This window comes from Crotalus tigris, unplaced genomic scaffold (assembly GCF_016545835.1).
Source record: "Crotalus tigris isolate CLP2741 ecotype Arizona unplaced genomic scaffold, ASM1654583v1 scf7180000021054.72434, whole genome shotgun sequence".
Lineage (NCBI taxonomy): Eukaryota > Metazoa > Chordata > Lepidosauria > Squamata > Viperidae > Crotalus > Crotalus tigris.
Genome location: NW_024098331.1, coordinates 18,118 through 30,926, shown reverse-complemented (window position 1 = coordinate 30,926; position 12,809 = coordinate 18,118). Strand labels below are relative to the sequence as shown.

The 12,809-nt window shown below is 34.1% G+C and overlaps 1 protein-coding gene across 1 annotated transcript; it reads right to left on the bottom strand.

Moving 5' to 3' along the window:
• Positions 1-223: 223 nt before the first annotated feature.
• LOC120319956 (vomeronasal type-2 receptor 26-like) lies at positions 224-5,556 on the bottom strand. Its single transcript, XM_039369361.1, has 5 exons — positions 5,395-5,556; positions 4,123-4,911; positions 1,804-1,899; positions 1,259-1,385; positions 224-1,122 (listed from the first exon to the last, which is right to left on the bottom strand). Exons 1-5 carry the CDS (start codon positions 5,554-5,556, stop codon positions 224-226), a joined length of 2,073 nt encoding a protein of 690 aa, XP_039225295.1.
• Positions 5,557-12,809: the final 7,253 nt, after the last annotated feature.

The window sequence follows — 12,809 nt, the reverse complement described above, 5'->3', positions numbered from 1 at the left end:
TAAAAATTCTTTGAATATTCCACCATATCTTAATCCAAAAAGCTTTTATATGCTTACACGTCCACCAAATATGGTAATAGGTAGCATCCAAATATCCACATCTCCAGCATTTCGGCTGTAGATTAGGGTACATAATAGACATTTTCTTTGGGTCAAGGTGCCATCTATAAAACATCTTATAAAAATTCTCTCTTAAATTTTGCGCTTGTGTGAATTTAGGATACTAATTTCTCTTTGTGAGTTGCTCCCTGTGATTGAGGTCAGGCCTAAAAACAATTATGTAGCATTTTGGCAAAAATATGCATCCCAGTAATGCAGCACTGGAGGACAAGATAGAGAAGATCTCCACAGCTACCATGGCTTTGCCTTTTGTGCTCAGATAGGCTGGAAAGAAGGAGATCCATACACAGCAAAAGGCCAACATGCTGAAGGTGATGAACTTGGCTTCGTTGAAGCTGTCAGGTAGTTTACGGGCAAGAAAAGCCACAAAAAAGCTGGCAATGGCCAAGATACCCATGTAGCCTAAGACACAATAAAAGAAGAAATCTGACCCCTCATTGCATTGCAAAATTATTTCTTGGAGTTCTGAATACATGTCCAACTCAGGGAATGGTGGAGATGTTGACAACCAAATAATGCAAATCAATACTTGAAAGAGAGAACAGGAAAGGACAGTGTAAAAAGCCACTCTTTTCCCCACCCATTTCCTCATCTGAGATCCTGGTTTAGTGGCCATGAAAGCCACAACTACAGTGATGGTTTTAGCCAAGACACTAGAAATGGCCACTGAGAAAGTGATGCCAAACATTGATTGTCGGAGAAGGCAGATCACTTTGCCAGGATGGCTGAGAAAGAACAAAGAGGAGAGAAAACAGAGCAGAAGAGAGACAAGCAGGGTGTAGGTGAGGAACCTGTTGTTGGCTTTGACAATCGGAGTATCCCTGTTCTTAATAAAAGTTCCAAGTATCCAAGTTGTCAAGAAAAAGAAACAAAGAGCTGCTGAGGCTAAACCAATTCCTAGGGTTTCTTCAAAAGTTAGAAATACCATCGCTTTCAGGATACATCCATTCTTTTCTTTATTTGGATACTGATCTTCTGAACATTCAAAACAGTCATCCATATCTGGAAGAAAAATCAAGGATACTTTTTCATCTAGGCATTTCATATTACTGAAAATTGTCTTATTAATTTTATGCCTCCAAGTAGTTTATTAAAGTATGCTTAATTCTAATAAAAAATGATAGAATTCCTACCCTACCATTTTGATTTGAAATCTTCCCTTCTGGACATGGAACACAGGCATAGCAGCAGAATTGTTCCCCCTCAATCCCTTTCTTCCAGGATCCAGGGAAACAAGGGTCATTGCATCGAGAAAGTGGAAGAACCTGGTGATAAGCATAAAAGGTTTTGAAGTTGGGGGTATTTAAAACAGTTTGTAATTTTTCTCCTTTATTGTGGGGAATTATTTTTGACTTCTGAAAGAATACTTAATTTATCAACTTCATCAACAAGTTAAAATGATATAGAAATTACAGTGATGTACAAAAGGTCCTTTGTGAAGGGCAGGATGATTAAATAAGTGCACATGTTGACAATCTAATGGAAAAGTGCTACTCTCATGACTTAAAACACAAATGCTAACCAAATGTGCAAATATGGCTTTTACATTGTTATGTAAGTGCTTCATCATCAGCAATATTTGAAAAGAATATGCCATTGTTTCTTTAAAAAACCAGAAAGCAGATTTGAAAAGAGATTGTGTTCAATATGGGACCATGATGAATTATGGCATTGTCGATTTACCTGGTTAAAAGCTAGATTCCAGACGATCACATCTTCATCAATGAGTAATTCCTTCCCTTTTGGGGCCTGTAGATCCAGCTTTCCAACTCTAACTCTCTGAAAGGATCTGTTTGGAAAAGTGATCAAGTTGGTGATGTCGAATCCACCTGTTGCTTTTCCTTTCTTATTCAGGAACACTCTCTCCCCATCTGAATTGTTAAAAGAAATGCCTTGAAGAAATGAATGGAGCTACTTAAAAGGAAATAGAAGAGAAAGAAAATTGAAAGGCTAATAATGGAGAAGAGAACACCATATTCAATTTTCATTCTTACCATTCCTATAACTATTATTATATATGTATGCTTAGAAATTTGATAATTGATATTGCGTGAAAATAATTAATTAATTAATTTTATATTATTTTAAGGAAAGGTAAGAAGGAATTGAAGCAGAATGAAAATACACTTTTGGAAATAACATTTAACACAGTTTCCTTCAGTTATGATTTGGGTTTCCTACTGAAAGAAAGAGATGGGACTACCAGACCATCTCATTTGTCTCTTGAGAAATGTATATGCAGTTCAAGAAGCAACAGTGAGAACTGGACACGGAACCACAGATTGGTTCAAAATTGGAAAAGGAGTCTGGCAAGGCTGTATACTGTTGCCCTGCCTATTTAACTTATATGCAGAGCACATCATGAGAAAGGCAGGGCTAGATGAATCAAAAGTTGGAATTAAGATTGCCGGGAGAAATATCAACAACCTAAGATATGCAGATGATCCCACTCTAATGGCAGAAAGTGAAGAGGAACTAAAGAGCCTCTTGATGCGGGTGAAGAAGGAGAGTGCAAAAGTTGGCTTGAAACTCCACATTAAGAAAACCAAAATCATGGCATCCGGCCCTCTCAATTCCTGGCAAATAGATGGGGAAGAAATGGAGGTAGTGACAGATTTTATTTTTCTGGGCTCAAAAGTCACCTCAGATGGTGACTGCAGCCAAGAAATTAAAAGATGCTTGTTCCTGGGAGGAAAGCTATGGCAAATCTAGACAGCATACTAAAAAGCAGAGACATCACCCTGCCATCAAAAGTATACTCCAGACCATCGTTTTCCCAGTTGCAATGTACGGCTGTGAAAGTTGGACCATAAGAAAGGCTGAGCGCAAAAGAATTGAGGCCTTTGAACTATGGTGCTGGAGAAGACTCCTGCGAGTCCCTTGGACTGCAAGGTGTTCAAACCAGTCAGTCCTAGAAGAGATCAACCCCGACTGCTCTTTAGAAGGCCAGATCCTGAAGTTGAAACTCAAATACTTTGGCTACCTAATGAGAAGGAAGGACTCACTGGAGAAGAGCCTAATGCTGGGACAGATTGAGGGCAATAGAAGGGGACGACAGAGAATGAGATGGCTGGATGGAGTCACTGAAGCAGTAGGTGTGAACTTAAATGGACTCCAGAAGATGGTAGAGAACAGGAAGACCTGGAGGAACGTTGTCCATGGGGTCGCAATGGGTCGGACACAACTTCTCAATTAACAACAACAATTAACAACAACAACTGAAAGAACTAATTCAACCTAATCCATATATAATCTTGCCTCATTGATACAAAGCTATTTTAGAGTTTCAGGTCTGACTAAATTCCTCTAACAAAATTTTAGAATCTGAGATTTCTTTGATAGATAGATTAGTGGTAGAGATAATTGCAAACATAGGTGTGGTTCATATTATTTATACATATATTAAAAAGACCACTTTTATTTTATTCCTCTAAAACCCTGATAGAGACAGAAACTGCATGAGCCACATAAAAAGTTCTTGGAGAATTATTTTTGGAGGGGACAATGAAAAGTAATTTAGATTATCATTTTAATTATCTCTTATTTTGGAAGCTATGCTGATTAACTAAATAACTCCTGCCCACATCTAAACCATAATTCATAGAGTAGCTTCTTGATGATCAGAATAACAATAAAAACAGAAACTGTTATTTCTATAAATAATTTAGATATAACAATAAAACACAGTTGGAAGGAACCTTGGGGATCTTGTAGAACACCATGCTCAAGGAGAAGATCCTGTACCATTTCACACAATTAGCTATCCTTCTCTTCCTAGAAATCTCCAGTGTTGGATCATCAACAGCTTCTAAAGGAAAGTAGTTCCACTATTTAATTGTTAATTGTTCTTGCAGTGAGGAAAGTCTTCCTTATTTCTATGCTGTTTCTGATACTTGATTCCACGTGCAGAAAAGATTAAGACTTTCTACAATGAATTCAAAAGATAATTCTACATCAAACTGTTCATTGAAATGAAAGCGGTATCAAATGCAAAGGGAATACCTGCCAAGCCTGCAGATATTGAAAATCGGGTTTTTTATCCATCTTAGTTTTCTTTCTATTGAACTCCAGAATGAGTAGACCTTGCAAAGCATGAGCCACAGCATAAACAGCATTGTAGATACTATAGCTTTGGCCAGTCATTTCCATTTCAAATACAGGTGCAGGAAGGTCCTCCAGCTTCATCTCCCCAGTGCATTTCCTACTCTGCATTTTTTGTAACTCTGATTTTGGAAATGAACAATCAAATGATTGTTCCCAAACTTCCTGCAGAAACCCATCTTTGTTGTTTGAAAGAGGATTTGCAGTCTGAAGAAATTTCTTGAAACCTACAACTGCTCTTGAATGAACAGTGAAGGAAATAGCCCCATGGAACATTTTGAGATCCCATGTGATTTGAAATCCTGATAATATGAAATCAATCTGTGCAGTCATGATCCACACCTTTCTAAATAATGCAGTTTCCTTGCTCTCAGGATCTGCCAAAAATGTGACAAATCTTAACCACAAAATTGCCCAGGATTCTCCATGGACAAGAAATGCATTGGTTTTGCTGTTCATAAAATTAATGGAGATAATTGAGACTGTATGATAAAGTTCTTGGAGGTCTTCTAAGTGGATCAGTTGTGCAAGCCTTTCTATGAATGATGAGCAGATTCCGTTCTCTGAAAGTAAGGGCTGTATTTTCTGTAAGAAATTTTCTCCATTATTGTTATCAACAGCATAAATCCAAAATCCACGTCCACCCGAAATGGTGAAGTAGTTGAATAATTCCAATGTATTGATGGTCCTCTTTTGGGACCATGAAATAAAGTGAAGAGAGCTTACTGGTCTGAAATGCATCTTGGGCCAATGAGCCATATGTCAGCTAAAAAAAAGTGGAGTACAATTCTGTTCAAATATTAAATTGAACTTATTTTTTCTAGTCTAGTTTTCCTATAAAATATATCTAAGAATTTTGTTTCCTAGCATTCTTCTAAATATTAATACAAAAGAAATGTGCTGGAATTACTTCAAGCACATTTAAAAGATCAATTGTTTTAATATGGGCAAAGAGTAGTACATTGAAATCTTCCCTTAGATATGGAATGTCTCTAGATATTCAATTCCTGTAATTGGCATAGTAGTATCAGAAAAGAATGCTACGTAGTAGACCTTAAGACATGCAGAACATCCTAACACAAACCTAAGTCTTTGATGCTCATTAATTATTCCATAACAACAACAACAACAACAACATATAGTTTTTTTGTACTCAGCCCCATCACAGCTTACTTGTGAAAACTTGAAGAAACCCATTATTTCAGAAATATAAGATGATGTATCAAAATCCAATCCTCCAATAATAGCCATGAGTTTTTTCTGGCGATCACATTTGTAGTTAAGGACAAATTCCTGGGATTTAAAAAAGAGGTCCAGAGTGGTGCGATAGGTCATCCTTGGGTTGTAGTAACTGTCTTAGATGTGGAACCCAAGAGTGACATTAGGTAAGATCTGGCAGTCCTCATTGATCTCCTTCATAGCAAAGGCCAAGGCAAGGACGTGCTGATGAAATTTGGTGATTATACTGCAAATAATTGAAATACCCTTGTTGTAAAAGTAAGCTGACAATTCTCATAAGGCGGCATTATTTCTTAAGAATAATAGCCATTTCTTTCTTTGATAGTAATAAAAACATAATATCTTTTCTAAAATTCCTAATTATAAACCCTGATGATATCACCTAATTTGTTTAATTAAATATCTGCAAGAAAATAATCAAATTCAGAGAGCATCAAGGAGCCCTCATTTCAACACTGTGCTAAAATATTCTCCTTTATTGATAATTTCTCCACAGTTTAAATTTACCTTTTACACAGTATTTCAATGACTTGTAAGAAATATATACTTTTCAAAGTTCTATATTTATTTTCTATGAGATTTTCAGAAAATGATAAATGAACAGATTTAGCAGGTGTCACCATTTACTCTTTGTATGTTTTGGGAGGAGAGATAATGCCAAACCTTTTAAAAAATTAGCTCAATTTCAGTAAATATTCAACAATGTGTGTGAAAGTTTTTTTTAAAAAATGTGAAGAATATTATTTCTTCTGCAAGAACCAGATATAATTGAAAGACACAGAAAGCATAGATGCCATAGAAGAACCCTACATTTATGCACAAACAGCTTTTACTTTTATAAGGGATTTTTGGACATCTGGCTAAGATTAGCAAAGGAAAATTCTTACATTGGTACATCATTAGGTCTTCTGGCAGGATGTTCATTAAATTTCATTTCAAAAAAGTGGTAAAGAATGTGGGACGCTATTCCACCAATGATGAAGTCTCCAGGCTGGTACCACTCATGTGGAACAAGGAAAGCATTACTTGCAGGGCACCTCAAAGTAGCTACTTTGTACATTGAGAAAATCAGAAAGTACATCTTGATGCTTTTGTTATTGTGAAAATGTTATATCTTCCACCCTAACCATAGGGAAATATATATATATATATTCCAATATTTCATCTAAGGATTAATCCAAGGTTTATATCTAAGAATGCATCTAAATAGAAAATCTATCATTTTTTATTTCAAGATGCATGAGAGTACAACTTGTATCTTGAATATCACAAGAACTGGAAAAGATACTCTGGCAGAAAAGAACAGAGGGTAGAAACCTGAAGCAATGTATCTGACAGTGACACTATTAACCCTTGTACCAAACTCTCTGTGGTTCATGACTTACTTTATATCTTGTAAAGTAAGTCATGAACCATCATCAACAACATTTGAAAAGAATATGCCATTGTTTCTTTAAAAAACCAGAAATCAGATATGAAAAGAGATTGTGTTCAATATGGGACAATAATGAATTATGGCATTGTCTATTTACCTGGTTAAAAGCTGGATTCCAGACAATCACATCTTCATCAATGAGTAATTCCTTCCCTTTTGGGGCCTGTAGATCCAGCTTTCCAACTCTAACTCTCTGAAAGGATCTGTTTGGAAAAGTGATCAAGTTGGTGATGTCGAATCCACCTGTTGCTTTTCCTTTCTCATTCAGGAACACTCTCTCCCCAACTGAATTGTTAAAAGAAATGCCTTGAAGAAATGAATGGAGCTACTTAAAAGGAAATAGAAGAGAAAGGGAATTGAAAAGCTAATAATGGAGAAGAGAACACCATATTCAATTTTCATTCACTCATTCTTACCATTCCTATAACTATTATTATATATGTATGCTTAGAGGTTTGATAATTGATATTGCGTGGAAATAATTAATTAATTAATTTTATATTACTTTAAGGAAAGCTAAGAAGGAGTTGAAGCAGAATGAAAATACACTTTTGGAATTAGGTAACTTCCTTCAATTATGATTTGGGTTTCCTTTTGAAAGAACTAATTCAACCTAATCTATATATAATCTTTCCTCATTGATACAAAGCTATTTTAGAGTTTGAGGTCTGACTAAATTCCTCTAACAAAATTTTAGAATCTGAGCTTTCTTTGATAGATAGATTAGTGGTAGAGATAATTGCAAACATAGGTTTGGTTCATACTATGTATGCATATATTAAAAAGACCACTTTTATTTTATTCCTGTAAAACCCTGATAGAGACAGAAACTGCATGAGCCACATAAAAAGTTCTTGGAGAATTATTTTTGGAGGGGACAATGAAAAGTAATTTAAATTATCATTTTAATTATCTCTTATTTTGGAAGCTATGGTGATTAATTAAATAACTCCTGCCCGCATCTAAACCATAATTCATAGAGTAGCTTCTTGATGATCAGAATAACAATAAGAACAGAAACTGTTATTTCTATATGTATTTTAGATATAACAGTAAAATACAGTTGCAAGGAACCTTGGGGGTCTTCTAGAACAACACCCTACTCAAGGACAAGACGCTGTACCATTTCACACAATTAGCTATCCTTCTCTTCCTCGAAATCTCCAGTGTTGGAGCATCAACAACTTCTGAAGGCAAGTTGTTCCACTAATTAATTGTTAATTGTTCTCACAATCAGGAAAGTCTTCCTTATTTCTATGTTGTTTCTCATACTTGATTCCACATGCAGAAAAGATTAAGACATTCTACAATGAATTCAAAAGATAATTGTACATCAAACTGCTCATTGAAATGAAAGAGGTATCAAATGCAAACGGAATACCTGCCAAGCCTGCAGATATTGAAAATCGGGTTTTTTATCCATCTTAGTCTTCTTTCTATTGAACTCCAGAATGAGTAGACTTTGCAAAGCATGAGCCACTGCATAAACAGCATTGTAAATACTATAGCTTTGGCCAGTCATTTCGATTTCAAACAAAGGCCCAGGAAGGTCCTCCAGCTTCATCTCCCCAGTGCATTTCCTATTCTGCATTTCTTGTAACTCTGGTTTTGGAAATGAACAATCAAATGATTGTTCCCAAACTTCCTGCAGAAACCCATCTCTGTTGTCTGAAAGAGGATTTACAGTCTGAAGAAATTCCTTGAAACCTACAACTGCTCTTGAATGAACAGTGAAGGAAATAGCCCCATGGAACATCTTGAGATCCCATGTGATTTGAAGTCCTGATAATATGAAATCAATCTGCGCAGTCATGATCCACACCTTTCTAAATAATACCATTTCTTTGGTTTCAGGATCTGCCAAAAATGTAACAGTTCTTAGCCACATAATAGCCCAGGATTCTCCATAGACAAGAAATACATTGGCTTTGCTGTTCATCAAATTAATGGAGGTAATTGAGATTTTATGATAAACTTCTGGGAAGTCCTCCAAGTGAACCAGTTGTGGAAGCCTTTCTATGAACGATGAGCAGATTCCGTTCTCTGAAAGTAAGGACTGCATTTTCTGTAAGAAATTTTCTCCATTGTTGTTATCAACAGCAAAAATCCCAATCCATGTCCACCTGAAATGGTGAAGTAGTTGGATAATCCCAATGTATTGATGTTCCTCTTTTGGGACCATGAAATAAAGTGAAGAGAGCTTACTGGTCTGAAACGCATCTTGGGCCAATGAGCCATATGTCAGCTAAAAAAAAGTGGAGTACAATTCTGTTCAATTATTAAATGGAACCTAATTTTTCTAGTCTAGTTTTTCTATAAAATATATCCAAGAAACATTTTTTTCCTAGCATTCTCCTAAATATTAATATGAAAGGAATGTGTTGGAATTACTTCAAGCACATTTAAAAGATCAGTTGTTTTAATACGAGTTTAAGAGTAGTACATTCAAATCTTCCCTTAGATATATAATGTCTCTAGATATTTAATTCCTGTAATTGGCATTGTAGTATCAGAAAAGAATGCTACATAGAAGACCATAAGACATGCAGAACATCCTAATACAAAACCAAGTATTTGATGCTCATTAATTATTCCGTAACAACAACAGCAACAACAACAACATATAGTTTTTTTTCTCCTCAACCCCATCACAGCTTACTTGTGAAAACTTGAAGAAACCCATTATTTCAGCGATATAAGATGATGTATCAAAATCCAATCCTCCAATAATAGCCATGAGTTTTTTCTGGCTATCACATTTGTAGTTAAGGACAAATTCCTGGGATTTAAAAAGGAGGTCCAGAGTGGTACGATAGGTCATTTTAGGATTGAGGTAACTATCATAGATATGGAACCCAAGAGTGATGTTAGGTAAGATCTGGGAATCCTCATTGATCTCTTTCACAGCAAAGGCCACGGCAAGGACATGCTGATAAAATTTGGTGATTATACTGCAAACAATTGAAATACCCTTGTTGAAAAAGTAAGCTGACAATTCTCATAAGGCAGCATTATTTCTTAAGAATAATAGCCATTTCTTTCTTTGATAGTAATAAAAACATAATATCTTTTCTAAAATTCCTAATTATAAACCCTGATAATATCACCTAATTTGTTTAATTAAATATCTGCAAGAAAATAATCAAATTCAGAGAGCATCAAAGACCCCTCATTTCAACCCTGTGCTAAAATATTCTCCTTTACTGATAATTTCTACAGAGTTTAAATTTATGTTTTACACAGTATTTCAATGACTTGTAAGAAATACATAATTTTCAAAGTTCTATATTTATTTTCTATGAGATTTATCAGGTATCACCATTTACTGTTTGTATGTTTTGGGAGGAGAGATAATTTAAAAAATTACCTCAATTTTAGTATATGTTCAACAATGTGTGTGAAAGTTTTTTTAAAAAAATGTAAAGAAGATTATTTCTTCTGCAAGAACCAGATGTAATTGAAAGACACAGAAAGCATAGATTCCATAGAAGAACAACTACATTTATGCAGATACAGCTTTTACTTTTATAAGGGATTTTTGGGCATCTGGCTAAGATTAGATAGCAAAGGAAAATTCTTACACTGGTACATCATTAGGTCTTCTGGCAGGATGTTCATTAAATTCCATTTCAAAAAAGTGGTAAACCATGTGGGACGCTATTCCACCAATGATGAAGTCTCCAGATTGGTACCACTCATGTGGAACAAGGAAAGCATTACTTGCAGGGCACCTCAAAGTAGCTACTTTGTACACTAAGAAAATCAGAAAGTACATCTTGATGCTTTCATTCTTGTGAAAATGTTATGTCTTCCACCCTAACCATAGGGAAATATATATATATATTCCAATACTTCATCTAAGGATTAATCCAATGTTTATATCTAAGAATGCATCTAAATAGAAAATCTATCATTTTCTATTTGAAGAGGCATGAGAGTGCAATTGTATCTTGAATTTCACAAGAAACAGAACAGATATTTTGGCAGAAAAGAACAGAGGGTAGAAACTTGAAGCAATGTATTTGACAGTGACACTATTAACCCTTGTACCAAACTCTCTGTGGTTTATGACTTACATTATATCTTGATTGTTGTTGAATTTAAATACCCTTCTATGCAGCCTTTGATGTTTGGTCCAAGCTAAGAAAAAAATGGTGATTCCTCTAGGAGATAATTATTTTGTTTTGATGAGATAATGTCTGATGATTCATCTATTTTTAAAATCAGCAATTGCCAGCAAAAGTAGTATAAATGATGGATTCCAGTGAAGATGGAGAACTGATGACATGCCCGGGGAGAGAGATTTATTTATTTTTTAAATGAAGGATACAAAGTTGTAATTTGAAGCTTAGTCTGCTTTACTGTGGGTGGCTAAAATGTTCTGATTTTTATGATTCCTTATTGGCCAGCATATCCTAAGGGACTTACAAAAAAGCTACTCTTTGACTAAAGAGGGAGTTAGAGGAGAAAATTATGAGAGATATATTATTTGAAAAATCCTTAAATAAAATTCACTAATTCATAAAATAAAACTCATTAGTTCATAGATCAGCTATCCAAATATGTTTAAAAAAACCTAGTCAAACTCCTTCAGAGATACAATTATGTGTAGAACATTATCAAACTACCAAGGCAATTGCACAAGCAGCTGGCAACGTAGAGGAGTCAATTGCAATTTTGGAATATAAATCTGACATCAATCTTTATTGTGATGGTTTAAACATAAACCTCCCAACATAATTGAAAGAAGAGTTCCAAGAAAACATGCAACTTTCAAAGAGACAATTTTGGGACTTTTTCTTCATGGGCACTAATAATGTTGAGACATCCTTGAGAAGTTTATGACAACTTGATTAACATTCCAAGAAGAAAAAAAATATTTTATGAAGATAAACTAGAAGGAGTGACTGAAACATAATATGTCAATTGGAATTTGGATGGATTTTCAGCTGTTTGATATTAGCAATAGAATGAAAATTTTAATGTCAATTGGATTTGAAAATGATTTTTTTTCCTTTATATATAATGCTTAAGTAATTCCTAAAGCTTGCAAAATATTAGAAGTTTTAGGATAATTAATAATCCTTAATCATTATAAACTTAATAAATATTACAAGATTTACCATCATTCAAAAGTATATTTGAGTTATCTGTGTTAAGAGAAAATTAAAGAAAAATATGTATTAGCTTAAAGAAAAGTTTAGAGTTTTAAAAGGGATGTATACAGGAAGAATTTTTTTTTTTTTATGAGGGTAACTTGGAAGGAGTGATTTAAGTTTAATGAGTTAATTGTAGTTACTTGGAATTTTATTAGTCTAACTGAAAGCAAACTTTAATGTATGTTAAATGGATTTTTTTTAGAAAGATGTATTAGAACTTTTTGATTTTAGAAATGTTTTTAAATAAAAGTTTAGTGTTTTCAAATAGATTTCAAATAGATTTTAACAAGTATTTTTTCCCTCTAAGCTTAAAGAGTCTGAAAGTGATAGTAATTTTTTTTAATATAAATGGTGATAGTATATAAAGATTTTTAAGTGCAAACAGAAATGTATATTTTTTCCACAGCAAGGAAGAAAAAGCAGAAATGTTTAAATGGGTTGCTTTATTCAAAGAGAAGAATATACTTAATTATATTTTGTATTTGGAAATCACTTTTGGATTTTGTGTTGTGATGAAAAAATGAAACTTTTCCTGATTAGATAGATTCATTGTTATAGAAATAGCTAGTATATAATGTTATTATCTTCTACTGTGCTAAAAAGAATCGGAAGTCAAGGCTTTTTTTCTTCTTTCCTTTATACCTTATATTTTCTTTTCCTCTTTTTTTCCTTCCCCTAATTTTCTATTTTTATTTTGCTTTGTATTTTATATTTGAATTACCTTAAGCTCACTAAAAATCTTCAAAAGGTTTTCT

Excerpts from the sequence above, each read along its gene's own strand:
- LOC120319956 (XM_039369361.1), bottom strand. The coding sequence starts at position 5,556 with ATGACCTATCGCACCACTCTGGACCTCTTTTTTAAATCCCAGGAATTT. Across the intron at positions 1,900-4,122 it reads AATATCTGCAGGCTTGGCAG|AGAGTTAGAGTTGGAAAGCT; the intron begins GTATTCCCTTTG and ends AGATCCTTTCAG. Across the intron at positions 1,123-1,258 it reads GAAGATTTCAAATCAAAATG|ATATGGATGACTGTTTTGAA; the intron begins GTAGGGTAGGAA and ends TTTTTCTTCCAG.